The sequence below is a fragment of the Salvelinus alpinus genome, chromosome 26 (assembly GCF_045679555.1).
Source record: "Salvelinus alpinus chromosome 26, SLU_Salpinus.1, whole genome shotgun sequence".
NCBI classification, from domain to species: Eukaryota; Metazoa; Chordata; class Actinopteri; order Salmoniformes; family Salmonidae; genus Salvelinus; species Salvelinus alpinus.
Window position 1 is genome coordinate 9715295 of NC_092111.1, and position 16114 is coordinate 9731408.

Below are 16114 nucleotides of genomic sequence, written 5' to 3' on the forward strand. Positions count from 1 at the left end.
AAAAACAAAAAAGGATAATCAGGGTCCCTGCTCATCTGTGAATGTGCCTTAGGCATGCTGCAAGGAGGCATGAGGACTGCAGATGTGGCCAGGCAATAAATTGCAATGTCTGTACTGTGAGATGTCTAAGGCATCGCTACAGGGAGACAGGAAGGACAGCTTATCGTCCTCGCAGTGGCAGACCACGTGTAAGAACACCTACACATGATCGGTACATCTGAACATCACACCTGCGGGACAGGTACAGGATGGCAACAACAACTGCCCGAGTTACACCAGGAACGCACAATCCCTCCATCAGTGCTCAGACTGTCCTCAATAGAGTGAGAGGCTGGACTGAGGGCTTGCAGGCCTATTGTAAGGCAGGTCCTCACCAGACATCACCGGCAACAACGTCGCCTATGGGCACAAACCCACCGTTGCTGGACAAACAGGACTGGCAAAAAGTGCTCTTCACTGACGAGTCGTGGTTTTGTCTCACCAGGGTTGATGGTCGGATACACGTTTATCATCGAAGGAATGAACGTTACACCGAGGCCTGTACTCTGGAGCGAGATCGATGTGGAGGGTCAGTCATGGTCTGGGGTGGTGTGTCACAGCATCATTGCCTGCAATGACAACAAGCTAAGTCCAATCTCAATGCTGTGCCTTACAGGGAAGACATCCTCCATCATGTGGTACCCTTCCTGCCGGCTCATCCTGACATGACCCTCCAGCATGACAATGCCACCAGCCATACTGCTCGTTCTGTGCGTGATTTCCTGCAAGACAGGAATGTCAGTTCTGCCATGGCCAGCGACAAGCCCGGATCTCAATCCCATTGAGCACGTCTGGGACCTGTTGGATCGGAGGGTGAGGGCTAGGGACATCCCCCCCCCCCCCCAGAAATATCCGGGAATTTGCAGGTGCCTTGGTGGAAGAGTGGGGTAACATCTCACAGCAAGAACTAGCAAATCTTGTGCAGTCCATGAGGAGATGCATTGCAGTACCTAATGCCGATGGTGACCACACCAGATACTGACTGTTACTTTTGATTTTGACCCCCCCTTTGTGTATATATATAAATATTTACACATGCTAAGTTTGCTGAAAATAAACACAGTTGACAGTGAGAGGGCGTTTCTTTTTTTGCTGAGTTTACATTAAACGTGACATTTCACAACACATTATTGCACACTACAACATATCTACAATACAAAATCCATATGTTCGTGTGTTTATGCGTGTGTCTCTTCACAGCCCGCACTGTTCCATAAGGTGTGGATTTTACTACTTGTATGAGTTATTTGATGTGGAATAGAGTGAAGTCACACTCCTCTACTTTGAGCCAAGAGAGCTTGACATGCATCTTATTCATGTGAGCTCTCCGTGTACATTTAAGGGCCAGCTGCTCTGTTCTGGGACAACTGAAATGTGGCACTTGACCATATGACTGGGCAGTAGTAGCCAGGTGTGGCAACACTAGGGCCTGTGTCGTGGAAATTCAACACTAAGCACTCAAATTCAAAGTAAATAAAGCACTCTCAAAACAAGCCTTCCCGTTCCCTTTACAGTCCCTTTTATACTGCTACACAAACAAGTCATAGAGTCGGTTTCAAGGTAAGAAGCCTGGTGTGGTATCAGTCAGTCTCATGCAGGAACCAACCATGCTTCTTACCTTGAAACCGAGATACTCCTTATTGTTCCCAGAGCAATGTTCTAGGCGTCCTGACAAATTGCTTATCAGTGATGGTGTGGATCCCTCCTTTGTTCAATCAGTCACGCGCATGAACCCAACCAAGTTGGTTATTAGAAAAGCAGCATTGTGTTAAACATACGTTCATTCACACAAGAACATTTCCATCACAACTGTATGACTTTTTTTGTTGATAGCCTTGTCACGGAAGCCAAGCAGCGCTTTATTACAGACAAACCTCTGCCCATCTTAGTTAATATTGCATCAATATGTTTTGACCATGACAGTTTACAATCCAGGGCTACACCAAGCAGTTTAGTCTCCTCAACTTGCTCAATTTCCTTGATGGAGGGGTAACAGAAGCAGGCTGATATGCCATAGATGAAGCAGTCTGTCCTTTCTTGCTCCATCCGTCTGCACACAGGAATCTCCTTAACTTTTTGGGTTGCTGTATAGTTTTTCAAATCAATCAACCTGTTTGCTCTAACAGCAGCAGGAGTTTTACATTTGGTATCAAGTGTTAGGTTGAATCTTCTGAAGGCTGGCTTGCCAGACTGGATGCATAAATTAACCAGTGCTTCTTCTCTTTTTTTAAACTAATTTGAATTAGGTTGCCATGTTTCTTCTCTTTTCATTCAAACTGCTAAAGTTGGTTGTCCTCAATCAATCAAATGTATTTAAATCAGCAATGTCACAAAGTGCTATACAGAAACCCAGCCTAAAACCCCAAACAGCAAGCAATGCAGATGTAGAACGGTGGCTAGGAAAAACTCCCTAGAAAGGCAGGGACCTAGGAAGAAACCTAGAGAGTAAATGTCAGTTGGCTTTTCATAGCCGAGCATTCAGAGTTCGAGACAGCTGGTGCAGTAGAGAGAGAGTTGATAACAGCAGGTCTGGGACATGGTACAGTACCATGTCCGGTGAACAGGTCAGGGTTTAATAGCCGTAGGCAAAACAGTTGAAACTGGAGCAGCAGCACGACCAGTTGGACAGGGGACAGCAAGGAGTCATCAGGCCAGGTAGTTCTGAGGCATGGTCCTAGGGCCCAGGTCCTCCGGGAGGGAGAGGGAAAGAGAGAATTAGAGGGAGTATACTTAAATTCACACAGGACACAGGATAAGACAGAAGAATTACACCAGATATAACAGACTGTCGGGGACACAAACTATTGCAGCATAGATACTGGAGGGTGAGACAGGAGGGGTTGCGAGACACTGTGGCCCCTTCTGATATTAGCCACGGACAGGGCCAACGAGGCAGGATATAACTCCACCCACTTTGCCAAAGCACAGCCCTCACACCACTAGAGGGAAATCCGCAGACCACCAACTTACTACCCTGAGACAATGCTGACGAAGATCTCCTCCATGACACGAGCCCGAGGGGGCACCAACCCAGACAGGAAGATCACGTCAGTGACTCAACCTACTCAAGTGACGCACCCCTCCTAGGGACGGTATAGAAGAGCACTAGTAAACCAGGGACTCAGCCCCTGTAATAGGGTCAGAGCCAGAGAATCCCAGTGGAGAGAGGGGAACCGGCCAGGCAGAGACAGCAAGGGCGGTTCGTCACTCCAGTGCCTTTCCGTTCACCCTCACACCCCTGGGCCAGACAACACTCAATCATATGACCCACTGAAGAGATGAGTTTCCAGTAAAGACTTAAAGGTTGAGACCCGAGTCTGCGTCTCTCACATGGGTAGGCAGACCATTCCATAAAAATGGAGCTCTATAGGAGAAAGCCCTGCCTCCAGCTGTTTGCTTAGAAATTCTGGGTACAATAAGGAGGCCTGTGTCTTGTGACCACAGTGTACATGTAGGTATGTACAGCAGGATCAAATCAGAGAGATAGGTATGAGCAAGCCCATGTAATGCTTTGCAGGTTAGTGGTAAAACCTTGAAATCCGCCCAAGCCTTAATAGGAAGCCAGTGTAGAGGCTAGCCCTGGAGTAATATGATCAAATTTTTTGGTTGCAGTCAAGATTCTAGCAGCCTTATATAGTTTATTTAGTGCTCTATCCAGGTAGCCAGAAAGTAGAGCATTGCAGTAGTCTAATCTAGAAATGACAAAAGCATGGATTAGCTTTTCTGCATAATTTTTGGACAAAACTTGGACAAAGATGGAAAAAAGCTGTCCTTGAAGTATTCTTGATATGTTTGTCAAAAGAGAGATCATGGTCCAGAGTAACGCCGAGGTCCTTCAGTTTCATTTTAGACAACTGTACAACCATCAAGATTAATTGTCAGATCCAACAGAAGATCTCATTTGTTCCTCGGGACCTAGAACTAGCATCTCTGTTTTGTCAGAGTTTAAAAGTAAAACATTTGCCGCCATCCACTTCCTTATTTCTGAAACACAGGCTTCCAGGGAGGGTAATTTTGGGGCTTAACCATGTTGCATCAAAATGTACAGCTGTGTATCATCCGCGTAGCAGTCAAAGTTAACATGTTTCCGAATGACATCACAAAGAGATCAAATATATAGTGAAAATAATAGCGGTCCTAAAAAGGAACCCTGAGGAACACCAAAATGTATAAATGATTTGTCAGAGGACAAACCATCTACAGAGACGAACTGATCGTCTTTCCGACAGATAACATCTAAACCAGGCAAGAGCTTGTCCGTGTAGATCAATTAGAGTTTCCAATCTCTCCAAAAGAATGTGGTGATCGATGGTGTCTAAAGCAGCACTAAGGTCTAGGAGCACGAGGACAGATGCAGAGCCTTGGTCTGACGCCATTAAAAGGTAATTTACCACCTTCATGAGTGCTGTCTCAGTGCTTTGATGGGGTCTAAAACCAGACTGAAGCATTTCGTATTCATTATTTCTCTTCAGGAAGGCAGTGAGTTGCTGTGCAACATCATTTCTAAAATATTTGAGAGGAATGGGAGATTCCATATAGGCCGATAGTTTTTTACGTTTTCTGGGTCAGGTTTGGCTTTTTCAAGAGGGGCTTTATTACTGCCACTTTTAGTGACTTTGGTACACTTCCGGTAGTTAGGGAGCCATTTATTATGTTCAACATAGGAGGGCCAAGCACAGGAAGCAGCTCTTTCAGTAGTTTAGTTGGAATAGGGTCCAGTATGCAGCTTGAAGGTTTAGAGGCCATGACTACATTATGTTCATGAATGTGTCAAGAGATATAGGATTAAAAAAGTTTAGTGTCTACATTGATCCTAGGTCCTGGCAGTGTTGTGCAGACTCAGGACGACTGAGCTTTGGAGAAATACGCAGATTTAAAGAGGAGTCCATAATTTGCTTTCAAATGATCATGATCTTTTTGTCGAAGAAGTTCATGAATTCATCACTGCTGAAGTGAAAGCCATCCTCTCTTGGGGAATGCTGCTTTTTAGTTAGCTTTGCAACAGTATCAAAAAGAAATGTTGGGTTCTTATTCTCCTCAATTAGGTTGGAAAAATAGGATGATCGAGCAGCAGTGAGGTCTCTTCGATACTGCACGGTACTGTCTTTCCAAGCTAGTCGGAAGACTTCCAGTTTGGTGTGGCACCATTTCCGTTACAATTTTCTGGAAGCTTGTTTCAGGGCTCAGGTATTTTCTGTATACCAGGGAGCTAGTTTCTTGTGACAAATGTTTTTTGTTTTTCGGGGTGCGACTGCATCTAGGGTATTACACAAAGTTACATTTCATTCTTCAGTTAGGTGATTAACCAATTTTTGTCCTCCGATGTCCTTGGGTAGGTGGAGGGAGTCTGGAAGGGCATCTAGGAATCTTTGAGTTGTCCGAGAATTTATAGCACGGCTTTCGATGATCCTTGGTCGGGGTCTAAGCAGAAGATTTGTTGCGATTGCAAACGTAATAAGATGGTGGTCCGATAGTCCAGAATTATGAGGGAAAATGTTTAGATCCACAATATTTATTCCACGGGACAAAACTAGCTCCAGGGTATGACTGTGGCAGTGAGTAGGTCCAAAGACATGTTGGACAAAACCCACTGAGTCGATGATGGCTAGAAAAGCCTTTTGGAGTGGGTCTGTGGACTTTTCCATGTGAAAAGTCACCAAAAATGTTAATATTATCTGCCATGACTACAAAGTCCGATAGGAATTCAGGGAACTCAGTGATGAACGCTCTATATGACCTATGAGGCCTGTTAACAGTAGCTATAAAAAGGGATTGAGTAGGCTGCATAGATTTCATGACTAGAAGCTCAAAAGACAAAAACGCACGATTTAACACAGTAAATTCATCAGGCTTAAGCCATGTTCCAGTCATGCCAATCACATCAAGATTATGGTCAGTGATTAGTTCATTGACTATAACTGCCTTGGATGTGAGGGATCTAATATTAAGTAGCCTTATTTTGAGATGTGAGATATCACAATCGCTTTCAATAATGACAGGAATGGAGGAGGTCTTTATTCCATTGAGATTGCTAAAGCGAACAACCTAGATCGAGGCACAGACACGTTCTCAATGGGGATAGCTGAACTGACTACACTGACTATTCTAGTGGCAGGCTCCACTAAGCTGGCAGGCTGGCTGACAGCCTGCTGCCTGCACCCTATGTCTTTGTGGAGCTAGAAGAGTTAGAGCCCTGACTATGTTCATAGATAAGATGAAAGCACCCTTCCAGAGTCCGTCACTCCTCAGCAGGCGATGCTTGGTCCTTTTTTTGGATGATTCCCGGAAATTCTATCTTTTGGGAGGGGCAAAAAACTGTTTTCAACCTCCGATTGAGTTGTGAGACTCTGCTGTAAAGCTCATCACTCCATCTAACTGGGAGGGGGCTAGAGACAATTACTCGATGCCGACACCTCTTTCTAGCTAATTTATACGCTCAAGCTATGTTGTGCTTGGTGAACTCTGACTGTTTCATCCGAACATCATTGGTGCCGACGTGGATAACAATATCCCTATACTCTCTACACTCTCCAGTTTTAGACTTAGCCAGCACCTTCTTCAGATTAGCCTTTACGCCGGTAGCCCTGCCTGGTAAACAGTGTATGATTGCAGTGTATGATTGCTGGATGAGTGTATGATTGCAGTGAATACTGCGGGTAATGGAGTCGCCAGTGACAATTGTTTTCAAATTGTCGGAGCTAATGGTGGGAGGCTTCGACAGCACATACCCTGTAATGGGTGGAGGAGAGATCAAAGAAGGCTCGGCCTCTGACTTCGACTCGTTGCTTAATGTGGAGAACTGGTTGAAAGTTTCTGTCGACTGAATGAGTGACACCGGTTGAGCATGCCGAAGAACACCATCCCAACCGTGAAGCACACGGGGTGGCAGCATGTTGGGGGGTGCTTTGCTGCAGGAGTGACTGGTGCACTTCACAAAATAGATGGCATCATGAGGGAGGAAAATTATATGGATATATTGAAGCAACATCTCAAGACATTAGTCAGGAAGTTAAAGCTTTGTCGCAAATGGGTCTTCCAAATGGACAATGACCCCAAGCATACTTCCAAAGTTGTGGGATAATGGCTTAAGAACAACAAAGTCAAGGCATTGGAGTGGCCATCACAAAGCCCTGACCTCAATCCCATAGAAAATGTGTGGACAGAACTGAAAAAGCGTGTGCGAGCAAGGAGGCCTACAAACCTGACTCAGTTGCACCAGCTCTGTCAGGAGGAATGGGCCAAAATTCACCCAATTTATTGTGGGAAGCTTGTGGAAGGCTACCCAAAACATTTGACCCAAGTTTAACAATTTAAAGGCAATGCTACAAAATACTAATTGAGTGTATGTAAACTTCTGACCAACTGGGAATGTGATGAAATAAATAAAAGCTGAAATAAATCATTCTCTCTACTATTATTCTGACATTTCACATTCTTAAAGTAAATTGGTGATCCTAACTGACATAAAACAGGGAGTCTTTACTAGGCTTAATGAATTGTGAAAAACTGAGTTTAATTGTATTTGGCTAAGGTGTATGTAAACTTCTGACTTCAACTGTATGGTTCACGCTTGGTGCTCGTCCTCGGATTTCTTCCCTGTTAGCTACTGATAGCTAGTGATAGTGATGCACAAGCTAAGCCTATTTGAAACATTGCCATTTACTGTCAGCCATTTGCCTGTAATATTCAGTAGCTGGAAAGCCCCATTAGAAAAAGCTTGAAAACCCCATTAGATTTTTGCCCAATGGAGGAAAAAAACTAAAACTAAACAATTTATGATCATTTTCATTTTATTTTGCAGTCAAAGACAATAGTTTCAGTGTAGTTTTCTTTTTTAAATGTATTTATTCATTATTTTATTTCAGTTTACTTAATTGTTTATCCAAATTAAATTTCTATTTTAGGTTCAGTTTTTGTTTACTATAATAACCTTGAATTAGCGGATGAATATCAAGAATTTAAATGACCATTGTACAAACTCTGAGATCCTAGACTGTACCTTTTAAGAATCCTCTTACAATTATGGCAGTATCATTCATGTTTAATAATGACTTATAAGAGAACACACAATGTTTACACCCGTTTTATTGACAATAAACAACAAAAGCATTACTCAACATTTATGAACAACAACTAACTCAAACTTACAGTTTACAAAAACAAATCATCTTTACAAAAAATGTGACTTTACCATAAAGACTGTTCAGTTGGATGTTGGCACTATGGAGTAGCATTTTTTGTTTCAGTTTCAGTTTTTCAGGATTTCACAGATTCTTTTGGAGCACACCGAGGGAAAGATGTTTCGACAGTTTATATCGTTCCAGCGGTATTCGTCTTAAAAAGAAACACGGAACAGAAATGACCTCTCAAATAATCTCAGATGTTCACACAACAATAGAATAGTGTGTTTGCGGTGTATGTGTGTGTGTGTCAGCTTTATTTGATGAATGGATCAGTGAATGATACTGGGCCTACTGTACCTCCCCAGTTGATCACTATACATGGCTCTCTGCCACCGCTGTTATTGGGCTCTCCTTTCTTCCAGTTCTGGTAATCAAATTCGGAGCCATCACTCCAAAACCATAGCCTGTCCTGTGGTGAAGCAGTGAGGTCTCAGTATCAAAGAAATCACATTTTATTATTATAATAGTATGCCAATAGATACTGCAGTGACCTTTTTGTTGCTATTGCCTATATCTATAAGATCTTCCAAACCGAGATCTGACTTTATCAGTGACCCTTGAGATATTGATGAGTTTACCAAAGATATTACTGATCTGTGAGTATACTCCACCTGAACAGCATCAAATCCTCCAATCCAGGTAGTTGAGAAACCGCTAGTCTTGCTCTCCACCACTTCCTGTAGAAATTGATACTCCGCAGAGCTGTGCACAGACGCCAGGTTTGCTCCAAGGGACACACAGTGGCGCTACAGTGAGAGGTAGACAGGGACAAAGACATTTCATAATGTAAGTATTAGTCAGTAGTCCAGTCTGTGATAATTTATCTTCTGGACTCTCACAATCCAATATTGTCCATCGCAATTAATGCTCTTAAAAAAAAATCTAAGAGATATTAGATTATCTCTGTTAACCAATGTCCTATAGGTTTCAATATACAGTGTAGGCCTTAATTAACATAAATATATTTATAAATATGCCACGCTTAAAGAAAATTCCAATGAAACAATAACTTCAAGGGGAGGTTCAGTATTTTACATGACACATGTGGTGCTTATAAAAATATTAGGCCAAATCCCCTTTAAGGGTAACCTCAAACCAAATAAGCGAGTTGATTTCGATTGAACTTTCCCTTTAATTCACAGTAGCGAGTAACCATAATACCTCTGCTAGGGGCCATGACCTTGCAGTCTCGACGAACATGAAGCAGCGCGATCCAAATTGGAACCAGCCTGTGGGGCATTGGTTCCTGTTCTCTGCTGCCACTACTCCCTCCTCTGCCCCCTTAGCTCCTGGAAGAAGGACAGACAGGCAGGAATTCAAATGGACAAGTCATAGCAATGTTGTTCACAAACAACCGCCCCTGCACACAACTGTTATTCTGTTTAGTAGAACCATCAACCTGTGAGAGGTGTCTACCTAGTAGTACTGCAGATTAATCTACTGACATAAGTTTCATGGACAGAGATTAAAAACTACAATTACCCAGATGCAAAGCCTGCTCAAAGTCCTGGAACAGTTCTAAAACTGGAACACAAAAAATGTGAAGGTAGGGCCTCAACACCTGGACAAAAAAAACTTCAACTAGCTGGAGTTACAGGGATCAACAGGAAAGGAGTGTTTTGTAAAGAATGCTGTAAAGTGTGAACTAAAGTGTATATTCTTGGTTTGCTGTGTGTCTTACCTGTTGCTCCATTCAGTGCAACGGCAGCACAGAGCAGCAGAGATATGGTCAACATTACCATGGTGGTGATGATGGTCTCCTCCTAAAAACAAGGTACTGTAACAATCAAGGGGAAATAATACTAGAAACATCCAGAATTCTCTGAATAACAGCATAACGGCAAAGTAAACAGTTTATTACGTAATGTACATGAATTGAGGACTTACCTGTTAATGTGAATCACTGGTAAGTTCAGCAGGTTCTGTTCATCTGGAGAAAGAGGAGCACTTTACACTGTCAGCTACTAATAAATAGCAGTTTCAAACAACTGTTAGCTGGTAATGGTGTTCCATAGAGCTGATTTGAGGTATGATCAAATTCCAGATAGGAATGGCTTTTCATGGCAATGATCTTTGGAATGTTTACCTATCGTGTGAGCTATTAAACATTATCAAAAAAATTAATGGTTACCTAGTAAATGGTTTTCCATGGAACTAGTATCCTGTTGAACAAAGTTCAAATGTCATATTCATGATAATGTTATTTGGAATAGTTTTGCATCCAGGGTTTGGGCCAACTAAAATAGAAATTCTTGACATCAAATAAAATCAAGTCAAATTTTATTGGTCACATACACATATTTAGCAGATGTTATTGCGGGTGTAGTGAAATGCTTGTGGTCCTAGCTCCACCAGTACAGTAATAATCTAACAATTCACAATAATACACACAAATCTAAAAGTAAAAGAATGGACTCAAGAAATATCTAAATATTAGAACGAGCAATGTCGGAGTGGCATTGACTAAAATACAGTATATACATATGAAATGAGTAAAACAGTATGTAAACATTATTACAGTGACCAGTGATTCCATGTCTATGTACATAGGGCAGCAGCCTCTAAGGTGCAGGGTTGAGTAACCGGGTGGTAGCCGGCTAGTGAAGGCTATTTAACAGTCTGATGGCCTTGAGATAGAAGCTGTTTTTCAGTCTCTCGGTCCCAGCTTTGATGCACCTGTACAAGTCCGGTCCTGGAGTGTCTTAACAAAATTAAACCAAAATATAGACTGACTTCATCCAGTGTCCAGAAAAATGGATTTGCGCGATATGCCAATATGTACATATTTAATCAGATATTGCTTTATTTGCATTTTTTTGATATTTCAGAAACATTGTAATACAATAAAGTATGATATTTGTGTCTACATCCAACTGGTAAAGGGGAGAAAAATGAGGGTGTGGTGCCTAGCCTTATAAGAATAATCGTCCGACTCAGATTCAGACATTTCTGCCGCACCGTTCAAAGCTATGGCCAGTTCTGGTTGTTGTTGATCACAGGTATTCTCTTGTCTATTCTGTAATAGCATTGACCATTTTCGCCCCGTTGTCAGTTACGAAGAGTAGGATCTTCTCCTCTGGTATGGCCCATGTGTTCAATGTACGGTCAATTACCTCTCCGGTGTGGGGATGCTAAATCCGATGGAGGTTGACCAATGCATGCTGGGCCTTGTTTTTGTATGTTATTATGCCAAGGCAGCAGCTACTCTTCCAAGTGTCCAGCAACATTAAGGCAATTACATACAATAAAACATTACATTTCACAACACATTAATACACACTAATCTACTACAACATATCTACAATACAAAATCCATATGTACATGTGTAGAGTGTGTGTGCTTATGTGTGTGTCTGTGCCTGTGTGTGTGTCTCTTCACAGCCCACACTGTTCCATAAGGTGTCATTTTATCTGGTTTTTTTAGCTGATTTTACTGCTTGTATGAGTTACTTGATGTGGAATAGAGTTGCATGTAGTCATGGCTCTATATAGTACTGTGTGTTTCCCGTAGTCTGTTCTGGACTTGGGGACTGTGAAGAGACCTCTGGTGGCATGTCTTGTGGGGTATGCATGGGTGTCTGAGCTGTGTGATAGTCATTTAAACAGACAGCTTAGTGCTTTCAACATGTCAATACTTCTCACAAATACAAGTAGTGATGAAGTCAATCTCTCCTCTTCTTTGCGCCAAGAGAGATTGACATGCATATTATTAATGTGAGCTCTCCATGTACATTTAAGGGCCAGCCGCTTTATTCTGGGCCAACTGTAATTTTCCTCTTTGTGGCACTTGACCATATTACTGGGCCAGTGGAGGATGGTGACTTGAAAAATTGAGGAGGATGGGAGACCCACGGTATAGGCGCGGAACACACGGAGACGACAAAGTGTGTTTCAAAAATCATCAAAGACAAATTATTTTAACCTAAAGCTTTTAAAATAAAGACATATTACAATATTATGAGTTACTTACACAGTGTTGGGAAGGGATCACAGCAGTGATTGAATGACGGTATGAGGCATGAGTTGAGGTGTTCAGAGGCTTGACTTAAGTGCATTTGACTGGGAAGAAAAAAACAATAACACAACACACTACAGAGCAGCTCACAGATTACTGCAACTGTACATAGCCCATCTATAATTTAGCCCAAACAACTACCTCATCCCCTACTGTATTTATTTATTTATTTATTTTGCTCCTTTGCACCCCATTATTTTTATTTCTACTTTGCACATTCTTCCACTGTAAATCTACCATTCCAGTGTTTTACTTGCTATATTGTATTTACTTCGCCACCATGGCCTTTTTTTCCCCTTTACCTCCCTTATCTCACCTCATTTGCTCACATCGTATATAGACTTATTTTTCTACTGTATTATTGACTGTATGTTTGTTTTACTCCATGTGTAACTCTGTGTTGCTGTATGTGTCGAACTGCTTTGCTTTATCTTGGCCAGGTCGCAGTTGTAAATGAGAACTTGTTCTCAACTTGCCTACATGGTTAAATAAAGGTGAAATAAATCTAAATAAACACAGTTAGACAAAAGAGCTAAGAATGAGTTAGTCCAAGCAAGGAGTAAAATCAGTGATGTGTAATAATGTGATTGTGTTTGTGTATGTGAATGACTCTACATACAGGAATGAGAGAAAACTGTTAGGGGTACTCACAGTGCTTGGAGAGGAAACATTCAATGTGCCAGTGGATGAGCGGGCACATGAGACGTGGCTTCAGCTCATGTCAGGAGAAAGTTGACAATGGTAGTGGAGTGGAGTGGTCATCACCTCTTAAATCAGGGAACGGGGCCACCACCCGGTTACTCAACCCTGCACCTTAGAGGCTGCTGCCCTATGTACATAGACATGGAATCACTGGTCACTGTAATAATGTTTACATACTGTTTTACTCAATTCATATGTATATACTGTATTTAGTCAATGCCACTCTGACATTGCTCGTCCTAATATTTAGATATTTCTTGAGTCCATTCTTTTACTTTTAGATTTGTGTGTATTATTGTGAATTGTTAGATTATTACTGTACTGGTGGAGCTAGGACCACAAGCATTTCACTACACCCACAATAACATCTGCTAAATATGTATGTGACCAATAAAATTTGACGTGATTTTATTTGATGTCAAGAATTTCTATTTTAGTTGGCCCAAACCCTGGATATAAAACTATTCCAAATAACATTATCATGAATATGGCATTTGAACCATGTTCAACAGGATACTAGTTCCATGGAAAACCATTTACTAGGTAACCATTAATTTTTTTGATAATGTTTAATAGCTCACATGATAGGTAAACATTCCAAAGATCATTGCCATGAAAAGCCATTCCTATCTGGAATTTGATCATACCTCAAATCAGCTCTATGGAACACCATTACCAGCTAACAGTTGTTTGAAACTGCTATTTATTAGTAGCTGACAGTGTAAAGTGCTCCTCTTTCTCCAGATGAACAGAACCTGCAGAACTTATCAGTGATTGACATTAACAGGTAAGTCCTCAATTCATGTACATTACGTAATAAACTGTTTACTTTGCCGTTATGCTGTTATTCAGAGAATTCTGGATGTTTCTAGTATTATTTCCCCTTGATTGTTACAGTACCTTGTTTTTAGGAGGAGACCATCATCACCACCATGGTAATGTTGACCATATCTCTGCTGCTCTGTGCTGCCGTTGCACTGAATGGAGCAACAGGTAAGACACACAGCAAACCAAGAATATACACTTTAGTTCACACTTTACAGCATTCTTTACAAAACACTCCTTTCCTGTTGATCCCTGTAACTCCAGCTAGTTGAAGGTTTTTTTGTCCAGGTGTTGAGGCCCTACCTTCACATTTTTTTTGTGTACCAGTTCTTGTTTCAGAGCTTTGCTGGAGAAGAACACTGAGCAGAGCGTGTGCCTATTTAGCTGCACTTGTTTTGAATTTGGACAGTACGATAGTAACTTTTTCACACTACTGAGTCGAGTCGGACTGCACTGGGCTGGCCTGGTTACAAATCCACCATAGTTGCTGGAACTGTGCTGGGAAAGGCAATGTAAAAAATAAAATATCTGAGCCGGCACATTACAAGTCGGGTCGGCAAAGGGTATAGAACAGTCCCATGAACTTTGCAAAGGCAGCGTTGATTTCATGTGTTTTCTTGTCTTTAACTGCATCCTCTATAGAGTCCCTTGAAAAGACAATGGACTTTGAGCAGAATTTGCATCTGGGTAATTGTAGTTTTTAAATCTCTGTCCATGAAACTTATGTCAGAAAATGTATCTCCAGTACCACTAGGTAGACACCTCTCACAGGTTGATGGTTCTACTAATCAGAATAACAGTTGTGTGCAGGGGCGGTTGTTTGTGAACAACATTGCTATGACTTGTCCATTTCAATTCCTGCCTGTCTGTCCTTCTTCCAGGAGCTAAGGGGGCAGAGGAGGGAGTAGTGGCAAAAGAGAACAGGAACCAATGCCCCACAGGCTGGTTCCAATTTGGATCGCGCTGCTTCATGTTTGTCGAGACTGCAAGGTCATGGCCCCTAGCAGAGGTATTATGGTTACTCGCTACTGTGAATTAAAGGGAAAGTTCAATCGAAATCAACTTGCTTATTTGGTTTGAGGTTACCCTTAAAGGTGATTTGGCCTAAATTGTTTGTAGGCACCGCATGTGTCATGTAAAATATTGAACCTCCCCTTGAAGTTATTGTTTCATTGGAATTTTCTTTAAGCGTGGCATGTTGATTGATATATTTATATTAATTAAGGCCAACTGTATATTGGAACCTGCAGGATATTGGTTAAGACAGAGATAATCTAATATCTCCTAGAGCCTTTTTTTATAAGCATTAATTGCGATGGACAATATTGGATTGTGAGAGTCCAGAAGATAAATTATCACAGACTGGACTACTGACTAATACTTACATTATGAAATGTCTTTGTCCCTGTCTACCTCTCACTGTAGCGCCACTGTGTGTCCCTTGGAGCAAACCTGGCGTCTGTGCACAGCTCTGCGGAGTATCAATTTCTACAGGCAATTGTGGGGTGCAAGACTGGCGGTTTCTCAACTACCTGGATTGGAGGATTTGATGCTGTTCAGGTGGAGTATACTCACAGATCAGTAATATCTTTGGTAAACTCATCAATATCTCAAGGGTCACTGATAAAGTCAGATCTCGGTTTGGAAGATCTTATAGATATAGGCAACAACAACAAAAAGGTCACTGCAGTATCTATTGGCATACTATTATAATAATACCATGGGATTTCTTTGAAACTGAGACCTCACTTCTTCACCACAGGACAGGCTATGGTTTTGGAGTGATGGCTCCGAATTTGATTACCAGAACTGGAAGAAAGGAGAGCCCAATAATAGCGGTGGCAGAGAGCCATGTATTGTGATCAACTGGGGAGGTACAGTAGGCCCAGTATCATTCACTGATCCATTCATCAAATTAACACACACACACACACACACACACACACACACACACACACACACACACACACACACACTATTCTATTGTTGTGTGAACACCTAAGATTATTTGAGAGGTAATTTCTGTGCCGTGTTTCCTTTTAAGATGAATACCGCTGGAACGATATAAACTGTGGAAACATCTTTCCCTCGGTGTGCTCCAAAAGAATCTGTGAAACCAAGAAAAACTGAAACCAAAAATGCTACTCCATAGTGCCAACATCTAAATGAACAGTCTTTATGGTGAAGTCAAATATTCAGTATAGATTATTTGTACTGGTTTTGTTGTTTATTGTCAATAAAATGGGTGTAGACATTGTGTTTTCTCTTATGAGTCATTATTAAACATGAATGATACTGCCATAATTGTAAGAGGATTCTTAAAAGGTACAGTCTAGGATCTCAGAGTTTG

The 16114-nt window shown here is 41.7% G+C and overlaps 2 protein-coding genes and 1 long non-coding RNA gene across 7 annotated transcripts; 1 reads left to right on the plus strand and 2 right to left on the minus strand.

Annotated features, from left to right (window-relative positions):
- Window positions 1-8106: 8106 nt before the first annotated feature.
- Window positions 8107-10274, minus strand: LOC139554614 (ladderlectin). 2 transcript variants are annotated; one of them, XM_071367565.1, is made up of 7 exons: window positions 10110-10274; window positions 9904-9985; window positions 9705-9746; window positions 9384-9511; window positions 8834-8968; window positions 8520-8631; window positions 8107-8373 (listed from the first exon to the last, which is right to left on the minus strand). In XM_071367565.1, exons 2-7 carry the CDS (start codon window positions 9962-9964, stop codon window positions 8288-8290), a joined length of 564 nt encoding a protein of 187 aa, XP_071223666.1. In that variant the 5' UTR covers window positions 9965-9985; window positions 10110-10274; the 3' UTR covers window positions 8107-8287. The 2 variants fall into 2 exon arrangements, with proteins under 2 accessions (XP_071223666.1, XP_071223668.1); XM_071367567.1 differs by lacking the exon at window positions 9705-9746 and having other exon boundaries at window positions 10110-10273.
- A 72-nt stretch (window positions 10275-10346) lies between these two features.
- On the minus strand, window positions 10347-13014 carry LOC139554616 (uncharacterized). Its single transcript, XR_011670865.1, has 3 exons — window positions 12889-13014; window positions 12193-12281; window positions 10347-10384 (listed from the first exon to the last, which is right to left on the minus strand). It is a non-coding gene; the product is annotated as an uncharacterized lncRNA (long non-coding RNA).
- A 531-nt stretch (window positions 13015-13545) lies between these two features.
- LOC139554613 (ladderlectin-like) lies at window positions 13546-16021 on the plus strand. Of its 4 annotated transcripts, none has more exons than XM_071367561.1 (7): window positions 13568-13726; window positions 13851-13932; window positions 14407-14451; window positions 14646-14773; window positions 15190-15324; window positions 15527-15638; window positions 15809-16021. In XM_071367561.1, the coding sequence occupies exons 2-7, from the start codon at window positions 13872-13874 to the stop codon at window positions 15892-15894; spliced, it is 567 nt and encodes a 188-aa protein (XP_071223662.1). In that variant the 5' UTR covers window positions 13568-13726; window positions 13851-13871; the 3' UTR covers window positions 15895-16021. The 4 variants fall into 4 exon arrangements, with proteins under 4 accessions (XP_071223664.1, XP_071223662.1, XP_071223665.1 ...); XM_071367562.1 differs by having other exon boundaries at window positions 13583-13726; window positions 13837-13932; XM_071367563.1 differs by lacking the exon at window positions 14407-14451 and having other exon boundaries at window positions 13546-13726.
- Window positions 16022-16114: the final 93 nt, after the last annotated feature.

Coding starts and splice junctions, on each gene's coding strand:
- LOC139554613 (XM_071367561.1), top strand. CDS start 13,872: ATGGTAATGTTGACCATATCTCTGCTGCTCTGTGCTGCCGTTGCACTG. Junction 14,774..15,189: donor GGTCATGGCCCCTAGCAGAG/GTATTATGGTTA, acceptor CTCTCACTGTAG/CGCCACTGTGTGTCCCTTGG. Junction 15,639..15,808: donor TATTGTGATCAACTGGGGAG/GTACAGTAGGCC, acceptor TTTCCTTTTAAG/ATGAATACCGCTGGAACGAT.
- LOC139554614 (XM_071367565.1), bottom strand. CDS start 9,964: ATGGTAATGTTGACCATATCTCTGCTGCTCTGTGCTGCCGTTGCACTG. Junction 9,747..9,903: donor TGCACTGAATGGAGCAACAG/GTAAGACACACA, acceptor TTTGTGTTCCAG/TTTTAGAACTGTTCCAGGAC. Junction 8,969..9,383: donor GGTCATGGCCCCTAGCAGAG/GTATTATGGTTA, acceptor CTCTCACTGTAG/CGCCACTGTGTGTCCCTTGG.